General features: G+C 48.6%; 1 protein-coding gene across 4 annotated transcripts in view; it reads left to right on the forward strand.

The window, feature by feature from the left end:
- Positions 1–25,331, forward strand: part of Ppp1r16b (protein phosphatase 1 regulatory subunit 16B) — a 98,799-nt gene that overhangs the window by 26,686 nt on the left and 46,782 nt on the right. For all 4 annotated transcript variants that reach the window (XM_052184163.1, XM_052184165.1, XM_052184162.1 and 1 more), the window contains exon 2: positions 2,341–2,689. In XM_052184163.1, coding sequence (XP_052040123.1) covers positions 2,440–2,689 — 250 coding nt within the window. In that variant the 5' untranslated portion in view covers positions 2,341–2,439. The remainder of the gene's footprint in view (positions 1–2,340; positions 2,690–25,331) is intronic.

A 25,331-nucleotide genomic window follows, 5' to 3' on the forward strand; every position in this document is an offset into this window, starting at 1 on the left:
GTTAGGTGGTTCTCGAGGGTGCTTAGTGCAGAGGAGCTGTTGGTATTTTACTGTGGTGGTGTGTGCTGGTGAAATTACTTTTGTTTTTGTTCAAGACAGGGTTTCTCTGCCCTGGCTGTCCTGGAACTCACTCTGTAGACCAGGCTGGCCTCGAACTCAGAAATCCGCCTGCCTCTGCCTCCCAAGTGCTGGGATTAAAGGCGTGTGCCACCACACTCGGCTGGTGAAATTACTTTAGAGGACACATATACAAGTAAGAATCTATAACCCTGGAGAGTATGGATTGCAGGTGGTGGGTCTTGTCATTGTTCTCAAAGTTAAAAATCCAGGCTCCTCTCGTTTGATTCCTGAGAAGGTGGCAGTTTTGCATCCCACACATGTGGACCCGCCCATCTTTCCATGTCTCCCAGCAGCCTGAGACAGTCTTGCCTGGTGGGTCGAGGGAGTTCTGCCTTTACGGCTCCATCTCTTCCTCTGAGTTCCATTCTCTTTGGTAGCAGACATACAACTGTGGCCAGCTTCTTTTCCCTTGACTGCTCTGGAATTCTGGGAGGGGATAGAGCATTTTGCAGATGGGAATTCAGTCTTCAAGAGGCTTCAAGTGATTATCCAAAGACCTTGTTCCTTTGCCTCAGAGAACCCACAGGTCTGTGCTGATGTAACACCCAGTCAGCCTCAACCTCTAAAGGCATATAGTGTTGTTTTCTTTGGAAAGCTCTCCAAGGGGTGTGTTCTTGGGGGGACTTCAGTTAAACGTTTCCAGGTCCAATCGTTAGCAGACTGTTGGGGTTGGTAGCACTTTAATCGTTGAAATTCAGGATCCTAAAGATCTTTTGTTTATACAAATTGTTTATTTTTAATGTTTTTGATTTTATGAGACAGCCTCCCAGTTCCAAACCGAGGGCGCTGGCAAGATGGCTCGGTTGGTAAATGTGCTTGTCACCAAGCCTGATGACCTGGGTTTGGTCCCTAGAGTCCTCATGACGGAAAGAAAGAACCGACTCCCGAGGGTTATCCTCTGACCTCCACATGCATATCATAGTGCTGTGCACACGCACATAGACACATATGTGTATGTGCATGTACACATACACAAAATGAAGAAAATGTAAAAAAAAATATAAACCTATCATGTGGTTATAACCATGATGGGCATTTTGATGAAAAAAGTAACTGTCCTAAACCAACCAACCAAAAATAGTGAGAGAGAGAGAGAGAGAGAGAGAGAGAGAGAGAGAGAGAGAGAGAGAGAGAGAGAGAGATTTACATTTTGCACATCTCTCTAGGCTGGGCTTTACATGTGAGTGTCACAGCGTGTCTGTTATTCTAGCACAAGTCTCCTGCTGGGCAGCATGAGGACCCTTACACACCAGGGACAGAACGTGAATGGAAAAGGTTAGCGAATAGTTTTGGCTTTGTGGAAGCCTTGAAAGGGGGGGGGGGTTCCCCATGGGGTGCCCAGGCCGTTCTTCGAGAACCATGGCAGCTACACCTTCCCTACATCTTCCTGTCCATCCTCACTACAGCGTGCACCACAGCGAGCAAAAGAGCAGAAGCTGAAGTGCCTGGCGCCATGTCTGTGACGACTTGGCTTCTATTTGCTGTTTTTTTTTTTTTTAAGGCTGGGTCTCAAGTTGTTCAGACTAGCCTCAAACTTACAATGTAGCCAAGGATGACCCTAAACTTTTGATCCTCCTGCCTTTACTTCCTTAGGGCTGGGATCACAGGCATTCACTTCCACACCCTATTTATGTGGTGCTGGGGATGGCACCCTAGCTTGGTTCCTGCCAGGCAAGTGCTCTACCTGAAGAACCCCTTTCCCAGCCCCAAAGGCTTCTCTTTGCACGCTGCACAGCCTGGGGTTTTCTGGGTTCGGCAGTCCCCATGGTGTCCTGGGCTCCACCGTACTCTGTCACATAACTTATTTCTTGAACTAGGATTCCTTTGTACAATAACGCTGCCAAGATCAGGCTCTTGTTAGTTGACTGTGGCTTGAGAGGCAAGCAAGCAGCACCATATGCAGCAGAACTTTCTGGAATAATGGGATGGCCTCTATCTGGGTAGCCGACATAGAGACCACTAGGAAGTCTGCACTTGGAGGTGTCAGTGAGATTGGACTTTATTTGCTATAACTGATTCAGTGTGAGTGGCCACCACGGGCTCAGCTCACAGCCTTTCTGGGACTCCACTCTAAGAATCTGCCCTTTTGCTTTCAGCACAAATAGAAAACCTCAAAGCAGCTTTGAACTCAGTTGCGGGAAGTCAGGTGACTTTGTATACTATGCGATGTGTGTTCTCGGGGCTGACCGTCCTGTCTCTGTGTCTGTCTCCCCCCTGCAGGCCCCACCATGAGGCTCCAGCCCCTTGGGAGCCCCTGTGCTCCCCTGGCCCCGGGCTCACCGTGCTAGCCCCAGGCAGAGCAAGGGCAGGCGCGGGGCCATGGCCAGCCACGTGGACCTGCTCACAGAGCTGCAGCTGCTGGAGAAGGTGCCTACCCTGGAGCGCCTGCGCGCAGCCCAGAAGCGCCGGGCTCAGCAGCTGAAGAAGTGGGCACAGTATGAGCAGGACCTGCTTCATCGCAAGCGCAAGCATGAGCGGAAGCGCAGCACGGGTGGCCGTCGCAAGAAGGTGTCCTTCGAGGCCAGTGTAGCCTTGCTGGAGGCCTCACTGAGGAATGACGCCGAAGAAGGTAAGGTCCCCTGCTCTTCAGGACACGGAGCGCGCAGGAGCGGGCAAAACCTCAAACACAGCGGGTCCAACGTGGGCCATCCCATCAGTCCACATCAGGAAGGGGATGGCCCTAGGAAAGACCTCTCCCAAACTTATGAGACAGTCTCATGTAGCCCAGGCTGGCCTCCAACTTGTAATGCAACAGGAATATGACCTTGAACTTCTGATTCTCCAAAGCTGGGATTGCAGGCCTGTGCCTTCCCACCCCCACCCCACCCCATCCCCATCCCCATCCCCACCCCTACTTCAGCTTTATCTTAGCTATTTTCATTCTTGGAGACAATGAGTCCAGCTTTTGGCTAATGAATACAATAACAATTTCCCTTCCCTCCCACAAATATTTACTGACAGCCTGCTTCCTGCAGCACTGGCACTCCGCACTCAGAATAATGAGCACGTGGTGTCCCATCCAGCCCTGCCCCCACCCTCAGCCGGATACTCCAGGATGCCAGGATGTTGCGTTTCTCCAAGTTCTTCTTCTCATGGTCCTCACTTGGCCCCTGGCATGCTGTTTTGGTGTCTTCTTTTCCACACTGACAAGGAGCCCAGGATCTTACAGAACAAGGCAGCGCTCTGTCACAGACAGGGTCACGTCTATGATGCTGTTCTTGATTCCCTTTCCATTGCTGTGTTCATGCTGGAGGGTGATTAAGAGCTAGACGCCCCACCCTCCATCCCTCCCTCGCCTCTCCCCTCTTCCCCGCCCCGCCCACTGGCACATGCACTTAGGAGGCAGAGGCAGGCAGATTTCTGAGTTTGAGACCAGCGTGGTCTACAGAGTGAGTTCCAGGACAGCCAGGGCTACACAGAGAAACCCTGTCTTGAGGGGGAAAAAAAGCGCTAGACCCCCGAGCTGATGAGATGGCACAGAGGTTCAGAACACTGACTGCCCTTCCGGAGGACCTAGGCTCTATTCCCAGAACCCACGTAGCAGCTCACAACTAGCTAGGGGATCTGGCATGCCTCTGACCTCCCTAGCACTAGACATAGGTAGCACACAGACATTTGTGCAGATAAACACCCACCCACATAAAATAAAAATAATAAACATTTTAAAATGTAACTAGGCCCTGAAGGTAGACATCCCCAGTCCAAAACTGGTTGTGCAGGTCCCTATGTGACCCTGGCACAGAGAAGTCCTTTAACTGTCTGTCCTTAGACTCTACTTGAATAAAATGGGGGGAAACAGAAGCATCCTCGTGAAGGCCTTGTGAGCGTTCAGTTGGGTAACACCCATGAAGTATCTTGCACATGGTCCTTCGTGTTAAGTATGCGGCTGTGAATATCTTGAAATGTTGAGCTGGGAGGCAGGCTCTCAGGTAGCCCAGGTTTGTACCAGGCTTGTATCTGAAGATGACCATGAATTCTTGATCCTCCTGCCTCTTAAATGCTAAATTTGTAGGTATGAACTCACATGTAGGCTTATTGATATGTTTGCTTATATTATAGTATATATATTTTCGAGACAAAGTCTCTCTGTGTGGCTTTGGCTGTCCTAGAACTCACATTGTAGAGCAGGCAGACCTCAGATTCATCCGCCTACCTCTGCCTCCTGATTAAAGATGCGAGCCGCCACACTCAACCATATTGTTATCTTTTATTTTGTTGAGTGTATGGTTTATATTGTTGTGGACTTTACATAAGTCCGGAAGCAGAGACCAGTACACACCCCGTTGTCCAGGTTAACTTCACTCTCTAAGCTGTGCGAATATCACAATCAATGCGAGCTCACAAACTTACCCTGTACTGGTTACATTTAATAATTCCCATTTTACAGATCGGGATGCTGGAGTCAGAGAGATTTAGAACCTTGATCCAGATGGTCTAACAGTACAAAAACCCCCTAGGATTCTACTCTGGCTTCTCAGGCTTGCTTCCCACTGCCAGGCTGGTCGGAGCACTCACGCTTTGGTCAGGCCTCCTTTTCTGTGCATTGGGCACATGCTTGCTCTTCATAGTTGAAGTCTGTGCATTGGTCCTTTGACCACTCAGCATCACTGCCTTACCCCGGGAGAGGTCTGTCTGTGTCTGCTGGACTCGTCTGCTCCCTTTCCTGGTGTTAGATACTAAAGCAGTCACTGGAAGAGCTGAGGGCTGGTGGCCCTGAGAATGTGGACTCTCACAGGCTGAGCATCCTTAACCATGGAAACTGGAAACATTTTGGGTGCCGACATGATGTCGCACATAGAAACTAACACACCTGACCTCTTGGGGTGGGTTGTCAAGCGCAGGTAGGCTAGAAATTACACCCAGATTGCTTGTGGCAAGGATCTAGGAAACAGAGCGAATGTATGTTGACTTGGGTCCTGTCCTTAGGATATCATCCTGCGCATTCAAAGAACGTCAAACCAGCCTGTGCTCGCCTAACCCTTTGAGTTCTAGAACACTCTGAAAGCGCCGTTTGTTTTGATCCTGCTAACACAGAACCTATAAGGCATGAGCAGGGACAGGGTCCCGACCCACCGACTTCCAGCTGCTCAGGTGGGAGCTGGGGTTAGCCCCCTGAGAAGCAGGATGGCTCAGGCTGGAGACATGGCTCCTTCCCACATGCGGTTTGGTTTGCTGGATGACGTGGCGCCCCCATCCCACTCAGGGGGTGGCTGCTTCATGACAAGGTCTAATTTTTGGTAGGGGTGTCAGTTCTCCGACTCCTCTCTCCCAACTTGTCAGTTATCCCCTTCTCTGGAACGTCCCGTTTTCCCTCCCAAGGGACCTCTGCAGAGGCTTTGGGAGTTGGACGTATGTTTCAGACGTGGAGATGGCACCTACCCAAATATCATTCCTTCTTGACAGTCAGGTGCCCTGCTTAGAAGAAACAAGGGTCTGAGTTCAAGGACACCCCTCCACCCCATTCCTACCTAGTCTATGACCTTGAACAATTTGTTGTCCCTTTCCGGTTTCAATTTTTAAAATCTGTGTCACAAAGTGCCAAGGGCTTGGCTTCGAGAAAGTGTGGCAGGGATTAGAAACAGTTCAAGATGTATGTCCTTCAGCTGCTGGCCGGCTTGCCTAGCGAGTGTGAGGTCTTATGTTTGGTCTTCAGGACCGTATCACACACCTGTGATCCCCATACCAGAGGCAGGAAGGTCAGAAATTCTGTCATCCTCAGCTAGATACTGAGTTCAAGGCCCCAGCCCAGGCTACCTGTGACCCCATCTCAAAAGAACCAGCCACTGAACATCTGTGACCTTTGAAAATTTCCTGGAACCCTGTGTCAGAACAGCAATAATTAAAGTGGTTCTTCAGGTTAAAAGACTTTAATGCTTAAAAAAATATCAAATTCATACAAATGAATTCTTATTAAAAATTAAACATACAGAGATGTGCAGAGCAATATATTCCCTCCCCTCTTTCTTTCCTTTATTTTTTCTTCCTTCCTTCCTTCCTTCCTTCCTTCCTTCCTTCCTTCCTTCCTTCCTTCCTTCCTTCCTTCCTTCCTTCCTGTTTCTTTCTACTAGGTTTTTCTCCTTTATCTGTGGACCAGGTGGCTCATAGACCTCCTTATCTCCATAAGCTTTTATATACATGCTGGAATCCTTGTCATGTGACTCTAGTTTTTACCCCACCCGCCATATGACATCTTAGAGTTATGTCTGCCAGACAAACCGCAGCAGCAGATCCCAACTGTTCACTGTGTACCATTTTGCAGCTGGCTTCACCAGAATCCTTAATGGCCCTAGTAGTTTTATCTGTGCACACTGAACTTTTGAGCAGGTGTCTGAAGGATTTGTCTTGGAGGGATGTGGAAGTATGAATGTGTGAGCACTGGATCGAAGTCATTAAATCTGAATGGAGAACGGATCTTTTGGATCGGTGTCACTATGGCGAGTGGAATGTGGTAGGGGCTTGCATGACAGGGACCCTGGGGTCCACGGGTGGATGTGTTTGAGGTGGACATCAGTCAGTCTTGTACTTGCTGAGCTCAGCCCAACTTCCTGGCAGCCTGACAGAGCCCACGGTGCCTGGCTGGCTGGCTGAGCTGGTGTTTGGGAGGCTGCTGGGTGTTAGTTCACATTGGCGTGGGAGCACAGGATGGCAGCTCCCCGCTCCCTTGAGCTCAGAGCACCCTGAGTCAACGTCCCCACCTGCAGTGGGGGTGTGTCAGTTGTTCCCCCCCACCCCCCACCCCCAGGAAAGGACTCCTTCTCTGCCTAATGTCCTTGACCTTGGACCGGTTTGAGCTCCATCCTTCCCATTTCCAGTATCTTCCATTCCTCCACCAGGCTCCCTTCGTATTTCCTTTGGAGTTCTTTTGCCCCCTCATCATCACCTCTGGATGTGGGGGTTCCCTCACCTGATGCACTTTCTTGGACCAACCTCCTTAACTCTTTAGGTCCAGAAGGAGAGTTACCCACAAGCCCTTGGGCACCCTAGCCATCATTACCATAGAAGCCCTGTACCTAGCTGTTTCCTAGAGGCAGGGGAGAGCCAGGGAGTTAGAATTAGATCTCAGCTCTACTGCTGCATTTCAGGAGCGGTAAACTAACTTCTCCAGGCCTCAGTTTCTTCACTTGAGCTTGTTAATAATGCACCTGCCACGTGAAGTCGAGGGGATGACTCGAGTTGGAAAAGGCTGAGGAGGTGTGGTAAGACGTGGGGAAGCGGCAGAGGCTGTTATTTCTGTGGTATCTATTATTCCACATTTGCGAAAGCGCTCCTTGTTACATATTCTGACTCTCACCTTCATGATTATTTATCAGGTACTGTGCACCAGGCTGCTTTTCATGCACCACCTCTCATAATCCTCGAGGCAGATCTCAGAAGCTGGGGTAGTCAAACCCTATTTTGGAAAAGTAACTCGGGGTCTCATTTGCATATCGTAAGATGCGCTGCCCATTTTCAACTGTTCAGCTCAGGGGTTTCCCATGACGCCCCAGCACTCGTCACCAAGCTAGCTTTAGGACTTGCTCATCACCTCCTGCTCCTGGACAATCATCCCCAGGTCCCGCTCCCAGTCCGAGGCAGCCACGAATCCTGCCGTATGGTCTTGTAGTTTTGAGCTTGGCCAAGTTGTAGTGCACATGCGCGTTTGTTCCTTTGTTTCAACCTTATAGTGCTCCATTGTATGGATATACCGCAGTCGATTCCACTCAACAATGGCTGAACATGCGGATCTTCGCCATTTTGGATTGATGATCAATGCATGCTAGGAACGTGGTGTCCAAATCTTTATGTGGACATTTATGCATCATTTTTGTGTGGAACATTTTGTGTGGGAAAGAGTTGCTGGGTCGCATGGCTCATGTCGATGGAACTTACTAAGAACCAGACTAATGGTTTTCTAAGGGTTGTAGAGCAGGTGAGACCACCACAGCTGGGAGTAAGAGGTCTAGCTACCCCAAAAGCCAAGAGCCTATGGCCAGCAGAAACACCAGGGTCCACACAACCCAAAAGGGCACAAATCACAACCACAGATGAGGGTTTTGTTGTTGTTGTTGTTTTTGTTTTTTTTTTTTTTTACAGGAAAAAGCGAAAGCAGGAGGTTCAGATCAGCTAAAGGGGAGGGTTTTCGAGATGTACTTGAGTCCTGGCTCTGATGTGTAAGTCCCACAGAGCCCTGCATATGACTTAGCTTCTCTAAGCTTCCAAATTGGCCCTGTGAGTGGACCTGAGATGGTAACAGTGGTGCCTCTGCTTTAGAAAACCTCTGAGGTTGTAGCTTATGTGTGTGTTTGCTTTTTGGCTTCAGCCTGGTGGTGCCTCACTATATGGGCGCGACTCAAGTGTTTCCCACTCACCATGGCAAGGAAGCTTACTTGATGAAACACGGCAGAAATTAAATATGTAAAGCAGTTCTAAGGATCTGCTCCGACCTGGCAAAATGGCTCAGAGGGCAACGGCACTCGCCACGAAGCCTATGGCCTGAGTTTGATCTTCAGAACTCACGTGGTGGAAGGAAAGAGCCAACTCCCACAAGCTGACCGCCATGTGTGTGCCATCACACACACACACACACACACACACACACACACACACACAGTGTAACAACAACAATAATAAAAAGGCTGCCGGCCACAGGCTAGCGGGAGGTGTGGGATCCTCATCCGCTCAGCCCTGGCTAATCTGAAGGAAATGGCTCTGACTTTCATTTTTGATGATGTTTGAACAGGAAATTTTCTTTTCCTCTCATTCTAAAAATAATGCGTCCTTGTAGAATATTCCAAAGCCATAGGAAAGGGAAGCACGGAGAAGATAAAGCCCTCATGTACGATGAAGACTACCAACAGCCTCGGGTAACATTTTCCTCTTTATCTGGGAAGTACCTGGTGCTTTCCCGTGGGGTGCGTGAAGGAGCGTTAATGAAGAGGGGTTGTTTACTTAACCGCCGAGAACCTGGAAAGCTTCTGTTTAGCTGGGGGAGGTCTGTTATGAGTATCTACTGCATTATATACCCGAAATCCTAGTGTGCAGAGTCTGGGCCTGAAGGATTGTGAGTTCGAAGTCAGCCTGGGCTATATAATGAGACCCTGTCTCCAAAATAGATGAGCAGGAGAGAGGGCTGAGCAGTTACGGAGTACTGACTGCTCTCGAAGAGGAACTGAGTTTAGCTCTTAGCGCCCATGTCAAGTGACTCACAACTCCATGGGACCCAACACTCCCTTCTGGGATTCTTTGAACACCTACATTCACACGCACATACCCTCACAGACACACGTACATAATTAAAAAAATAAAAATTAAATATGAAGCAAGTGAAGAAATCAAAATCCAGGGGTACATTTTCTCTGGTCATTAAGTCAGAGGTGTACCCTGTTGGTTTTTATGTTTCTTTCCCACAATAGGAACTCATTGCCGGCCTAAAACAAATGTTTCTATCTTCCGTGGGAGGCAGGGCCAGCTTGGCTGGGCTGTTGCAGCTGGGATCACTATTAGGAGGTGGCCACTTTGAGGTTCCCGTGAGACTGGAGGATCCACATGACAAATGCTCTTGAGTAATGTGGTCAGATATTGTGTCTTGTCTTTATAGAGTCTTTGAAATCAGATTTTAATAGATTGTTGGTTTTTTTATGTTCAACATAAAAGAAGCTGACCAGCTTCTCTCAGCTATAGAGTTGGGGTTTTCCTTTTATACACACACAGTGTATTTTGATCACATCCTCTAGCATATAGATTTTGAATGCCAACCTCTGTATGGAAGTCTGAACGTACCATCATCTGTGAAGTTTGTCTTATTACTGCACTCTGAGCTAAACCCCATGCTAATTTTCCTAATGTAAACTATCTCTGCATGCTATCAATATATGGAGGAATTTTGCCACAACTTGGATTATTAATTAGGGTGGATTCTTAGAGATTTGTTGCATGTGAGGATATAAAAGCCTGTGAAGTTTCCAGTTAGTGTCTCCAGTCAGGCTTGACTGCCACGCTCTGTCAGGCCTGCGCTGCCCTTGCTTTGCAAATCCTCACTGGATAGCCACCAAACACACTGGTGGTTTGAATAAGAATGGCTCCTATAGACTCATATTTCTGAATGCTTGGTCCCCATTTGGTGGAACTGTTTGGGAGGGATTAGAAGTTGTGTTCTTGGTGTGTGTGTGTGTGTGTGTGTGTGTGTGTGTGTATTAGAGGTATCACTGAGTGCAGGCTTCAAGGCTTCCAAAGCCTATAACATTTTTCAGTTAGCTCTCTCTGTCTGTGCTTGTCAATCGCTGTGTGAGCTCTCAGCTACTGCTTCCAGCTGCCACATTCCCTCTGAAACTGTATTCCTCAATAAACTGTGTCTTCTATAAGTTGCCTTGGCCCTGGCATCTCTTCATAGCAATAGAAAAGCAAGACACCCACATCCACCTGTAGGGATCTTCTCATCATTTTGTAAAATGTATTTAAGGCTGAGAAACTCTCCCTAATCTATTGCTTGCTTTCTGAGTTACCTGGGTTTTTTGGTCCATATTTTATACTATCTTTTTTTGTTTGTTTGTTTGTTTGTTTTAAATTGGGGTTAATGACGCTCATGTTTGATAAAGGAAGATGGGTGGGAACAGTAAGGGGCGGGTCAAACCTCTGCCGTCAGTCATGGATCATGCATTTTCTATAGTATGTGCATTTTTGTGCTTGCTTTAAAGCTGTGTTAACAGCTTAGTTGATTTTCACAGCTTGAAGCCAGGGATTTGTGCATGCTAGGTAAGGGCTCTACCAGTGAGCCGCACCCCAGGCTATGGTTGTGGTAAAGATTTTGTTTATGCCTTGAAGTTCTTAGCTTCATGTAATAAAAATCTATGACTGCTTGCCCCATTCTCTTATTGTTTCATTATTTTCTTTTATACCCTTAAAGATTACAAGATTTTGGGACAAGAGAGTTGGCTTAGCAGTTATGAAAACTTGTTGCTCTTCCAGAGGACCCTAGTTTGGTTCCTAGCATCCACGAGGGGACTTATGACCATCTGTGACACCAGTTCTAGAGGATCCAACACTGTCTGAGCATCAGACACACACATGGTGAATATATATGCACATGCACATAGTGCAGGCAAAATACTCATACGCATAAAGCCTAAAATAGAGGAACCTTTAAAAGACAGTGGAGGTTTGGAAAATTCAAAACTGAAAGCCAGCGCTCCCCACTGACTGTTGTGTGACAATGTTTCCTTGGAGCAGAGCTGTGGCTGCTCAGTTGTGTGTCACTGGTGACAGCAGTCATGCAGTTGTGTTCATTTGTGTATTATTGGTGACAGCAGTCATGCAGTTGAGTTTGTAGCAGAAACCACATAGCTGACAAAGATGAGAGTATTTACTCACTGTCTTGACCGTGGGAGAAAATACCAATCAAGTTTAAAGCATTTTCTCATCTTGAAATACCTATTCATTTGCGTTTTCTTCTAGGTCTCCGTGACCTTGTTTAACTAAATCAAATATGTAATCCCGCTGGAGTTCATTTTAGTGTGAAGTAGTAAATGAAGGTCTGTCTCTATTTTCTTCTCCAAGAACTATCAGCTTCTCAACACCCCTTGCTTTCCATAAGGACTTGAACACTGCTTTTAGGCCCCAGGGCCTCCTCTGCAAATATGGCAACCTGTCAAGCTCATTACTCAAGACTCGGGTTCACATGGTGGCGGGATGCTTGGTTGAAAATTGTGTTAATTGTACAGTTCAATTCTTAGGATGCTGGAACTGGAACCCAGAGGTCTGTGCATGCCAGGAAAAGGCTCTACCACTGAGCCACAGCCCAAGCCATAGTTATGGTGGAGATTTTCTTCATGCTTTGAAGTCTTAATTTCTATGTGACAAACCTGAGAACGCTTGCCTCGCGTCCTCTCATTTATTTTATTCTTTGCTTTCGGTTTCTGTAAACAGGACTCAGAGGACTTGCCCAACAGCCACGTTAGTCCTTCTCCTTGTCTTCTTTCTCAAAATGTCTTGATTGTTATCGGGAATTTATGTAATATTTAAGCCTTGGTGAAGTCTCTCTCTGAACATTTAGAGGTAACGATTGGTGCTATAGTAACCCATAAATTTAATTTGGACCAGACTGCCATCTTTGCCACGACGAGCTTTTTCTAAGTAGGTCTGTGGTGTGGTGGGTAGAAAGTGAGTCTACATTTCTCCTGGGGACATTTCATGTTCTTTAGGGATGCTGGTGTGTGTGTGTGTGTGTCTTTTTTTCTGTTAATGTGCCATTTTTCTTCTTGAGAGGAAAGCCGATAGGCTTTGTCTACCAGTGTCACATCAAGTCACCTATCTTGAGTTTTCAGCAGGTTCTTTCAGGGTTTTCTATATAGAAAAGAACAGCCTTTGCCAAAAGCTTGTTTGATCATCCTGTTTGACCAGGAGGGAATCAGCCTGCTCCGTGCTCCCCCGGCTGCCTCTTCTCTTCAGCCTTCTGCTCCTCCTACTGTGTCTATATGGTAAATATATTCAAGTAAATATGGACATTCACATGTATTTAGTGACATGAGGCTTCGAGATGGGTGAACATCCTCTATGGACTGTGTTCTCCTCAGAATCTAATCTGGCTGGCCTTGGAGTGACTGATAGACAAGTGTGTGCGTGCGTGCGTGCGTGCGTGCGTGCGTGCAGGCATGTGTGGTGAACCTTTGGCTCACATATGCTAGAAAAGTTCTTTACCCCTTTGTCACTAGCCCTCTTTTCACTTTTTTATTTTGAGACCAAGTCCTACTTAATTGCTCAATCTGGCCCTGAACTCACTGTGATGCCCAGGCTGGCCTTGAATTTGCAGAGACCCTTCCTCAGCCTCTCTAATAATTGAGACTACATGGGCTGAGCCACCAGGACTGCCCTACCTAAGTCCCTCCCTGGTCTCTCTGTCCCTCCCTCCCTTCCCTTTACCCTCCCTCTCTCTCTCTCTTCCCCTTTCCTCTCTCCTCTTTCTCTCCTCCTTACTTCACTCCTTACTTCCTTCATAGCTACTATTGACTTACAGATTTTAAGAAAATAATCTCCCAAGTTAGTTTCCCATTAGTTGAGCATCTTCCTGTCTGGATTTTCTAAGGACCAGCTGTGAGCGAGCCTCTTTGTTTAGGAAGCAAGCATGAGCTGGTTGTGGCTCCGTGTGCTGAGCGTCCCGCCACCAGCACCCCCTCCCAGGAAATCGAATGTCACCGTACCCGGAGTCCTTCCTGCATGCACCTCACTTCTGACATTGAAGTCAAGACTCTAAATTTATCTTGTTGAGTTCTGAGCCCATTATCCACCTGCTCAGACAATTTGGGATTCTTGAATGATAAATTAAGACTTTCGAGACTCCAGTGACAAAAGCTGAACTCAACCGCAGCAGAACAGGCTGGCATCACCAAAAAGCACAGGAAGATCACAGTTTTAGGCCACGTGGAGAAAGGAAATTACTAAACATCAATGTCACTGAGCCCAGCAGCCTGTGAAGGGTAGATCTTGTCCATTCAGTAATCACACTGTCCCAGGGCTCAGCAAATCCCAGAGCCAAATCTCTGGCAAAGATGGCCTATGGACCATCTTTAGGTCAATCACAGTGGTTAGATCCGGGAAGCAATTGGTCCTATCCAAAACATATGCCCAAGCATGGCATCCGTTCCTCCTGTCCATGGACCAACGGCCAGGCTATGGTTTGTCTAAACCAAGAAAATGCGATGCTGTGTCTGGAAGCAAGGAACATGGATTCCAGCCAGGCCATAGCTCTATACCGCATTTGTTACTTTTCTCAGATGGAGTACCTGACCGACAAAACTTAAGGGAATGAGGGCTTAATGTGACTTACAACCCATGTTGGTTAGGAAAGTGACCTGACAGCTCAAGCAGTTTGTAGTGGTGGCAATGTATGGCATGTAACTGGCAACTGATCTGTGGAAAAGGAAGCAAGAGGCTCTGCTTTGAAAAGAGCCATCCTTCCCTACAAAAGCTCAGGCATGGTTTCTCCAGGGGCTCAGCAAACTGGCAGCATCAGATTAGAAGCAGAGAACTCTGTGGCTCCCACCCCCTGCCTCTGCCGGTTTGGTAGTGAGCGAACAGTGAGCTATGCCCGCCCTTGGAGCTAAGCATCTAGCAGAGTCACCTTGAACAGAACGAAGCACCCACCTGCTTTCCTGAGGACGGAGGTGTTATAAAGAGGACCTTGTCAGGAACAAACATCAGGAAAAGGAAGCTAGCAGGCCCTGCATGAATGGTACCATCTGCATGCTTTCCAGAGGAGAGGGCACTGTGACCAGCACCTTTGAAGACGTCCATCCTGTTGCTAAGCACAATCTCACTGGAGAAAGGAGCCTTCCGCCGCTCTTGGCTTTGTGCCACTACATGAAGGTACTCATGTGCCTCCCTGCAACCTTCTGATTATGATTTGTTTCCCTGGCCAGGTCTGCCCACACACAGAGTGGGTTGTTCATGCCTAAGTGAAGTCTTGCACGCAAGGCCATTCCCACCTGCCCGTGACGCTGGCCTTGTGCTTCGGTGTGGCTGGCTTCCTATCTCTGAGAGTAGGAGACTATTCTTGGGGAAAGAAATCACTTTCAGTGATCTGGCTAACAGTGGCCAGTGACCAAGATGATGTCTCAGATCTTTGGGGAGTCTCCTTGACACTGTTTCAAACTCAAACCACCATGAGCCCAAACCAATATCTGCTCCCAGGTATTAGCCCTTAGGACACATGTGTAAGGCTTGTCACATGTCCACAAAATCCAGATAGTCCCTATGTTGGCTTTCCATCGCCATGATAAAATACCTTAAACAGTCAGGTTGAAAGGAGGAACGGTTTGCTTTTGGGCCCTGGTTTCAGAGATTTCCATCTACGGTCAGTTGGCTCTTCTGCTTCGGGTCTGTGTGGCCCATTGCTTCATGCTGAAATGACCAGTAGAGGAGACTGCTGATTTAGCCCACCACTAAGACCATTATAGGCTTTAAAAATGAGCAAACCATAAGCCGTTCTCTCAACTGCCCAGTCATCAAACAGTTCCTGTGGGGGAAAGCCTGGGGTTTGAAAAGCAGAAGAATAGTCCAGATTCTTCCCCAAGTATTCCTGCATGAGCACAACCATCTTACTTGTGTGTCAGCAGAGCAGGTCCCTCACTTGTCCCTGTCTGGCTAATACAGTTGCATCCAGAGCTGTGATGAGGACTGAGAAAGGATATAGAAGAAAATGGCTCAGGAGAGAGGGAGGGAGAGAGGGAGAGAGGGAGAGAGGGAGGGAGTAAGGGAGGGAAACTGCACTTTCCCACAGACCCAGAAAACCTGCGATCAAACCCCACACCCTGATGGACAGGGCTCTAGTACCTCAAAAGAAACTCCAAACACAGGCATTTTGACTGAGGTGCCATAAGTACCCTGGACCCCACAAAGGTAACAATGGCAGTCCTACAGGTGAGTCAGCCCTCCCCCAAGTCTGTTTATTGATGCTCCATTACTCCTTGAGCTGTCCTGGTGGTCTTGTGATATGGTTTGATTTGGCATGTCCCCCAAATGTCGTGTGCTGAAGGCTTGGTCCTCAAGATGGTTTAGAGATGGGGCTTTGGGGAAGTAACTGGATCGTGAGGTTTCTGTTCTTGCTGATTCACAGATAGTTGAATGCACTTCTCAGAAGCAGTGGAGAGTCTTGTTGAAGGAAGTAGGTTATTGGGAGTGAACTCTTATAGCATCTGTCTTGACCCTCTGTGCAACAAACTCATCTGTTCTTCCCCTCTTGATGCTCTCTGGAAGCCACCAGGCATGCAGCTTGGCTCCAGCACACTCTTCTGTCATGATGTTCTGCCTCACTATAGGCCCAGGCACAATGGAAGCAGCCAAGCACAGACCCATGAGTTAAGGCCAATCTTTGTTCATTTGTTAAAAAATTATTACATTCATATTTAGTGTGTGGGTGTGTGGGTGTGAGAATATGTATTTGTGCATGTAGGAGGTCAGAGAATAACTTATAGGAGCTAATTTTCTCCCTCTACCATGTGGGTTCCAGGGATAAAACTCAGGTCACCAGGCTTTGTACACTGAACCATCTTGCTAGCCCCTTTCCTCTTTAAGTTGTTTTCCTTGGGTATTTTTTTTTCACAGGAATGGAATGTTGACTCTTGTCTTAGCTGTAGTAAGCTGCAGGACTGTTGCGTTCTGGGCTCAGCTAGGGTGACTTGGCCTCTTCTTCCATGTCATTTTCATCAAGCACAGTGCTCTTAGGGTTTTAAGAAGCCAAATGCCAGTGCACGAGTGTCTACCCAGCCTTTGTCTGTATCGTGCCTACTGATGTATCATTGGGTAGAATGCATCATACGGCCAAGCTCAGCGCCAATGTGGGAGAAGTCTGTATATCTCACATGTGTTAAAAGGCATCGTTCATGGGTGGCCACTGTTATTATAATCAACCATTCAAATTCATTCCAGACTTAAAAAATGTTATTAGTGTATATTTGCTATACAAAGGGATGGGTTTCATAATGATATTTTGTGCAAATGTACTTTGACAGTATTCTTGCCCTGCCCCCTTCCCCGGTCTCCATCCGCTATCTCCCTTTCTCCATCTTCTCAAATAGTTCCTCTTATATTTTCTTGTCATAAATATATAATAAATAATATTCCAAGATGTGTATATGTAAATGTATGTATGTGTGTGTGTGTGTGTGTGTGTGTGTGTGTATATAGACATGGGTTTCACATGTGAGAGAAAATGTGCTATTTTGTTTTTCTGGGTCTGGTTTGTTTTGCCTGACATGATATTCTTCTAATTCAGCCCATTTTCCTGCAAACACTGTAACTTTCTTCTTCTGTTTCAAATGTTTGAATTACTTTTAATTAATTAATTAAAATTAATTTTGGTGTTTTTCCAGACAGGGTTTCTCTGTATAGCCCTGGCTGTCCTGGAACTCACTCTGTAGACCAGGCTGGTCCCGAACTTAGAAATCCTCCTGCCTCTGCTTCCCAAGTGCTGGGATTAAAGGCGGACACCACCACTGCACCCAGCTTAAATTATTTTTAAAAGGTTCATTTACTTATTTGCTTTTTGTGTGCCTGTGTGTGTCAGTGTATGTGTACAGGTAGATGTGGGTAGGCGCCCATAGAAGCCAGAAGAAGGTGTTGCATCCCCAGGGATTGGAGTTGCAGACAGTCGTGAGTAACCTAACACGGGTGCGGAGAACTGGTCTCCTCCGGTCCTGTGTAAGAGCCACAAGTGCTCTCGCCTGCTCTGTCAGTCACCTTTATTCATCTTGTGGCTAAGGAATCCCCACGGTGTGTCTGCCAGGCTAAAAGCCTGAATGGGGCTGGCGCCTTTTCTTTAGACTGAAATCCTCACAACGTGATCTGGTGGCTCCTGGCAGTCATGTTGGCTGAACCTCGTGATCAGATGCAGACGCCTCCGAAATTCCCAGATCTCCTGGAAAATCCACAGCCATGGATTCCAAGATGGCGAGGCAGTCAGGACTCGGTGCTGGGCGTGGGCTTGTGCTTACAATGGCGTTTCTTGCTTATTAGCTTCAGAGCAGGACAGTGATTCATGTGATCTCATAATATTTTACTGCGCACACAACATCTGGTGTCAAAGGCTGTGTCAGTGTGAAACAGAGGCAGGACCAAGCTGTAATCCACAGCCAGATGGAGTGAGTTATTAGTTCACGGATGCTGTTCACATGGTGATAAAAAAAAAACAAAACAAAAAACAACAGCTTTCAAGGGAAAGTGGACTCGGAAGGGTCTGTGGGTGAGAGAGGGCAATGTCCTGGTAGCCATGAAGGCTCGGAGCACGGAATCATGGGAATCTAAGTTTTAGCCTCTATTCTGTAGCCCTGGGCAAATTACTTCACCCCTTCTGGACTCAAGGTGCCTCGGGAAACTGTAACATTCAGAGCTGAAAACTGGAAACTGAGCAGAGCCAAGGTAAACACTACTGTTATTTGCTCTTGGTTGCTGTCACCAAAGGCCAGAAGTGAAGTTAGCATCTCTTTCTGGTCTTCCTTTTGCTGCTCACCTTCTAGCTGTATCTACTCTAGTGCTCTATATTAGCCTGTCATGTGTCAGTCATGTCCAGAGTGTTCTTACTGTAGTCACCTTCGCTTTATTGGGAAAGAGACAGCATTCTGTTTTGATTTGTCATGAGCAGGGCCGTGGTGCACGCTTTTAAACCCAGTACTTGGGAGGCAGAGGCAGGCAGATCTGTGAGTTCAAGGCCAGCCTGGGCTACACAGGGAAACCCTGTAAAACAACATTGCGAACACAAAGGAAGTGAAAAGCTTCACACACACCTCCTGCACCTCCCACCCCTCAGGAATGTGTCACTTAAAGGGCACTTACCTCAGGGAGGCCTTTCAGAGTCTCTGTAACAAAAAGACCTGCCCCTTAACTTCCTCTGACTGATACCATAGACCTTTTCTGATCTACTGAGCTAGTGGGACTGTGTGTTTGGGTTGGCTCCCTCAGTGTGTGTATCTTAATTACAAAACCTCTTTGGCAGGCTCCTAATTAGCATCTGCAAATCACTCTCTTTAACCTCTTGGAGCCAATGCAATCTGCTCTCTGGTTATTAAAAGGACCCGCAACCCTGGATGATTTTGTTAAAACTTTTCCAAGTTGCCTGGAACCTAGCTCTTTGTCAAGACGACATGGCGGCCACCCTTCGCCTGGATGGGCTCCGTGTCTGCAGTCACTCCTTCCGGCTCATGGCTTCCTTCTCCATTTGCTGCCTACGCTACTGAAAATAACTTGTCTTCTGGCAAGCCTGAAATGAGATTCCTTCTGATTTAATTAGAGCCATGGCAAAGCTCTTTCAGCTCTCTAGAGGAATCCTCTAGAGCCAGAGGGCTGTGTAGGGGAGGGGCATGACAAGGGGGTGGAGCCTCGCCCCGCCCCGCTCCCAGCCCCCAGCCCCCAGCATCCCAGTTGGAGCCCTGCCAGTCCCGCATGGATACAGCTCTGAGTGAGGCCCCATGGCCTGTAGGTGCTTTGTGGCCTGTGCCACGTGAGGTCCATACCCTGTAACCTCGCTTGAAGGCCTCAAAGACAGCAGGCAGGACACGGTGTCCCCTCCACAGCAGCTGCTCAGGCTGGAGGAGCCAATATTTTCCAGATAAGGAGAGAATAGGACATGTTTGTCCCCACTGAAGCCAGGATTCACTCGTTTGTTTCCAAAGTGGCATTCAACTAGAAGGTAACTGCCCTAGATAAGAGAAGCTGGGAAGGATAGAGTAGCTGATTAGTGACAGCGTGGGTGGGTGAGAGTGCTGGCCGCTAACGCTAATGGAGCAGACACTGCAAGGTGAGGGAATGGCTAGGAAGATGGGAATAGCTCCCGAGTGGGTAAGTGTGGGCTGTGGTGGCTGAGGATAGCCCAACTGGGAGAGGCTGCTCTGCCTTGTGTACGCCCCCTTCTGTAGGGGCTGGTGGCTGCGTCAAAGCTGGTGCCCAGGACCCAGCCTGCTGTATACCTGTGAGGTACAGCTCTCCTGGATCAGGCTACGTTGTCACTGTGGCAAGGGCGTGTGCTGCGGCTAGGTGAGGCTCTCACCTTCGCCTTCGAGAAGGTGCTCTGAGGGCCTGGTACCACCACAGCTCCACCTCTCCTCGCCATCACATACATTTCACCAGCATCCCCTGACCCCTCTTTCTGTCCCTCAGATCCTCCCTTCCTCATTTATTTATTTATTTATTTATTTATTTATTTATTTATTTATTTATTTAGGCATTGGGGCATTGGTCAGTCTATAGCCCTGGCTGGCCTAGAATTCACTGTCTATACCAAGCTGTCCTTAAAATCACAGACAACCCTTAAAAACAAGACAGAGCCTGCCTCTGTCTCCTGAATCTCCTGCTGGGATTCAAGGTGTGCTGCCGCCACCACACCTGGCCCTATTTATTTATTCATTTGTTTGTTGAAATAAAAACAGTGTATCACCTCAGGCTGGCCTTGAAACTCTATGTAGTCGAGGATGATCTTCAATTTCTGTTCTTCCTGCCTCCATCTAGGATTCAAGGTGTCCATCACTGTGTCTGGATTCCAAGGTGATATTGGAGTGATAGAACCCTGGGCAAGCACCCTACCCTTAAACTACATCCCAGTCCCCTGAGACAATGTCTGTTGGGTGCTCCAGAGCCTCTTGAGCATCCCCGATTCCCAGATGGGCAAACTGAGGCTGGGAGAAGTCCAGTAGGGTCCTGTGTGCTGAGCCTGATGCTGCAGTCTGGGTCACACATGCAAGGGACAGTCACCTCTCCTTATATCCCAGTCTCCCTCCTCTCTAGGTCACTTCACTCAGCAAGGTCTAGGCTAGAACTCAGGGTGATCCTCCTGCCTGAGCCAGGAGCCAGAGGAACAAGCCCCGCGCTCCCGGCCCCACCCCCACTGATGCAGACCCATCTCCAGGGAGGCCAGTTACATAAAGTCACAGCCTCATTTGCATGGAGAGATGTTTATAGTCTGGGTGACTCTCTATCACCCCCAGGCATCTGAGAAATGGTGGTCTCCCGTCTGTCTGACACTGTCCTTCTGAGCATATCAAAACAAGTATCCTGTCAAAGATCACACTCAGCTAAAGGTTTCAACAACATCTTCAGCCAGGCTTTGTGGTATACAGCTATAATCCAAACCCTGGGGAGACTATGGCAGAGGGAATCATAAGTTGGAAGCTAGCCTGGACCCCAGAAAAACCATCTTCTGCCAGGGATGTAGTTCAGTTGGTAGAGCACTTGCCCAGCATGCATGAAGCCCCAGGTTCCATCCCCAGGGCTACATAAACCTGGTGTGATCTTTCAGACCTGTAATTTCAAAACTGCAGGCTGAGGCAGGAGGATCAGAAGTTCAAAGGTATCCTTGACTACATAGTTAGCCTGGGCTACATGAGTTCCTGTGTCAAACCAAACAATATCTCATCTGGTGCTGGGAATTTGGAATCATTGCATAAGAACGATTCTAGGCCTTAGAAAAACCTGCTAATTCAGGACAGATTTGCACGTGGGTCCTGAAGAGCCTATCCACTCCTTATTTCATGGGTTAAGCCATCCACTCCAGAAATCTGGTGACTGGCTAGACTGTTTTTCTCTAAGGGAGTCTTAAGGTTAAGCGCTGATTAATGGAAGGGGATTGGACCGGATGTAAACAGAGCAGTAGGTAGGTTTGGGGATGAGCCGAACACACCCTCCTTGCCTCTACAGCTGAAAATACATCCTTGAAGCCCACACAACACTGTAGATGCTTCAAAGTTCCCTTTTTGGCAAGTATATTCTGGTCTTGGTGTGCTCTAGCTAATCTCTAGCTTCTGACTCATAGCACTGGGTGGCAGATCATGGCCTTGACCTGGGTGTCCTCAGGATAGAGCTGATGGGTTTGGTGGGGAGGCAGCACCCCAGGGGGTTGGAGCCTATCGACCTTCGGGTGGCTTTGGTCTGAGGGCCCATTAAGGCACCTGGGCTCCGTCTGAGCTAGGTGACACTGCCATAGACTGAGAACAGTAAGAGGTGTAGTCTTCCTGGCAGTTCTGGAGGCCAGACATTCACAGTCAAGGTGTCAGGGTGCTTGGTTCTGGAGAGGCCTCTAGTCATATCGCTTATCTGTGATGTGTTCATGTGGCCAGGAGAGAGAGAGAGAGAGAGAGAGAAAGAGAGCATCTGGAATCTCTTTCTGCAGCTGGGGGGGGGGAGCAGGTGTGTGTGTCCCACCTTTGGGCCTCATCTAAACTTAACACTTTGCAAAGACCTACCTCTGAACACCCTCATACTGGGAGCTATGGTATGAGCATGTGATCTGGGGGGAGACAGGTCTCAGCAGGTATGCTGTTGGGCCAAGCACTGGCCTCCTTGATGACCCCTGCCTGAGGTTCCCTATAATGCTGAATAAGTTGGAAGAGACTCTTCAAGGTAGGGAGTGGCACCAGGTAGTCCCATGTGGGTGGACATTCTTGTCCCTTCCCCCAGGCCACCTACTCTGACAATCCCCCCTCCTCTCGCCTGTCTACAGTTCATTCTCTCCCTGTTGCCGCTCCCTGCCAGAGTGGAGGAGAGCCTGCGGTTAAGAGCTTTGGACTTGGATTCAGGCCTAAGTTCTACTAATTGCCTGCTGTGTGACATGGGGCAAGTCACTTGGCCTCTCTGGACCTCGACCTCCTCTTTGTAGGGATAGTCAGAGCCATTGGAGGATGGCAGCCCATGCCTGCTTCATTGCTGCCCAGCTGCAGACCAAAGTCCATTGCTATTTGAGACAGTCCTGACCTGGCTAGGTGCTGGAAGAGGGCTAGACCACGCCCACTGTGAGGATAGTGTCGCCCCCGTATCCTAATGTCTCCAGTGCAATGACTCCATTCCACTGGAGAGCCAGGGTCTGCCTTGGATAACGGCCTAACTCTGGGGTTTGTCTGGAAGAAGCCTAGCTTGTCCTTGTCCCCTGTGAGGACCTGTGCTTTACCCCCCATGCTTGACAGTCATTGTCCACCTAACACAGGACAGTGGCCTCTGGTCTCCTTCTGCCCACCCCTGCCTCTATACTCCAGGCCCCCTACTGGACCGGAGAAGGCCAATACCAGTTGTACTGAGCCTGTTGGGCCAAACACTGGCCTCCTCCATGACCCCTGGCTGTGGTTCTTTATAATGTTGTATAAGTTGGAAGAGACTCTTCAAGGTAGGGGATGGAATCAGGTTGTCCCCTGCTCTGACAACCCACTCTCAGCCCTCTGCAGTCCAATCTCTCCCTGTTGTTGGGTTCCTGCAGGAAAGCCCAAATGCAGCCTGTGGTTGGGCAGGGCCTCACCTTAGCTGCCTTGCTCTCCTGCCTCCGTCAGGCCCAAGTGAGCTTGTCTGAGAGCCTGAGCATGAGAAAAGTTATATGAGGAGTGGATAGTGGAGGTCAGGCGACCACTAGCCCTCAGCCAAAGGCCCCACGCAGATGAATGGGGGATAAGAACAGCATTGGTGGCTTGGACATGGAGCTGGGTGGACACTGTGGGAAGGAGATATGAGGCAGAAACGGTGATGCCGGGATCCTGCGGAGGCAGTCGGGGCAGAGGAAGACTCGGAGACCTACCTGGGGCTTCTTGGACTTGGGAGTTGGACTTGGGCCCAAAGTCTGAACACTACCAAGTCTGTGTTCATAACTGCGGCGCAGCCCAGCAGCACCCTGCAGAGAGTGGAAGGACACACTGACAGCTGGCACAGAGAGTGGAGCTGGAGCTGGGAGGCACAGGGAAGAGCCTTACAAGGCTGGAGCATGGCCGACCCCTTTGTGCAGAAGACTGTATAGCACCATGGCTGACCCCGACCATCTTTAGACGCCTCGAAGGTTTCTTCTGGGTCTAGGCGTGATAAAGCAAACCTCAGGAAAGAAAGGTCAACCTAATAAGGAGGGAACTAGGAAGGGCCGAGTGGCTGTGGCCAGGCCGGCTGTATGTCTGGCTTCAGAGTGGAGAGTGCAGGGCTTCCTTCTTTCTGCTACTCCCCCAGGCATCCTGAGGGATCCTCCAGCTGCCATTCACCCAGGCCCAGCCTTCCGTCCCTACACACATGCTGATGCTCAGATGTGCAGGAGACAAGCAGGGGCCTTCTGGCCTCTGAGATGATCGAGTTTCAATGTGGAAAGATCCTGAGGCTTGCCTCAGTGCCCTAGGGCTTGGAGCAGAGAGCCTTGCTGTGCTCCACCAGCTGAGGACCGGAGCCTCCCTGTCATGGTGACCCTCAGAGGCACACTGCCCAGCTGTCAGCGCGTATCCTGGTGCTAGCTGCTTCTCTGCATATCCATCTTAGAGAGGCAAAGATGTAAAAATGGAGGTGACACCAGCAGTGGCTTGCAGGGGATGAGATCTCCCTGTCTGACCATTGGCACCTCTGACCTCCCCTCCTATTTACCAATCGTGACCTTTGTAGGTCATGTCTTCTCCTTCCAACGTTCCTGTCGCAGGTTAAACTCCCATGTGACTGTGAGCAGAGATGAGTCCTTGCTATGAGAGTGAGGGAGGACTAGGAAACTAGGGTTTCCCATAGTTCCGTTCCCTCTCCTAGCCCTGGCTGTATCCCTGCCCCTTTGACTTTGTGGGGATGACAGAAAGAAGAGGGACCTTTGCTGGCTTGTGTCTTGATACCTCTGTGCATCAGCTTTGCCTCCCAGGACCTCAGCGTTTTTGTGGGGACAGCGATGGCATCCATTATAGCCGCTTTGACGAACAGGGACGAGCCAACAGCAAGGGTAGCCTCAGAGGGATGGGATGCAGAGCTTCCATTAACCAAATGCATACAGAATCAACAGTCCTAATGCCAGCCATTTCCACAACTTATGTTCACATAGAAACTCATCTGCATTTTTATGATAACTCTGATCCAACTGCTCATCAGCTGATGAACGGAGGTATTAAATGTGGCATATCAATACAATGGAATATTATTCTACCATGTAAAGAGTAAAGTATGACACACGCCACAGTGTGTTTGAGCCCGGCTTAATGACAAAAGTCAGACAAGAAAGGTCACATGTTATATGATTATATTTGAATTTACATATTTCAAAAATATGCATATCAGGAAATAGGATGATGGTAGCCCATGCATTTAATCCCAGCACTCACAAGGCAGAGAAATAGACAGATCTCTGTAAGTTTGAGGCCAGCCTGGTCTACAGAGTTCCAGGACAGCCAGGGCTATGCAGAGAAACCCTATCTCGAAAACAAACAAATAAACAAACAAAATAAATTAGCAGTTACCTAGGGAGGGAAAGAAAATGAAGAGTGACTGGTTATACACCTTGCTGTAAGCAAGCGCAGAGAGAAAAAACTATCTATGTCCCACAATGCTTTGCAGGCAAGCGAGTCACCCACAGCCACAGCTAGAAGTCAGACTTTGGGCACAGCCGAAGGGACAACAAGACTTCCTCAACCCAGAAGAGCTGTTAGTCCCCCTCCTCTTGGGAAGGCGAACCAGGAGGAAGTTAGGCACTTCTGGTAGACCAGAAGTGGGTGTGTCCTGATGACACTTCTGACCCAGTTTGAGGGTTACAGAAATTGGTTTGCAGAAAGATGGTTTCCACTTAATTAGTGTGGCCTGCTTCTTCCGGCCTGGACTGCACCGTTAAGTGGGCTGGGTCACCCTGCAATCATGCCAGTGGCCCCAGCTCCTGGCTCCAGGGATTGCCTGCCCCTTGGGCCCTGTCCTCTTTGTGGGGCCACTATTCGGAATGGCTTGAGTTTCCGTGTGGAGCCGGAAGCCAGCTTTACCCTCTTCCCTACTCAGGAAAC

The sequence above is a fragment of the Apodemus sylvaticus genome, chromosome 5 (assembly GCF_947179515.1).
Source record: "Apodemus sylvaticus chromosome 5, mApoSyl1.1, whole genome shotgun sequence".
NCBI classification, from domain to species: Eukaryota; Metazoa; Chordata; class Mammalia; order Rodentia; family Muridae; genus Apodemus; species Apodemus sylvaticus.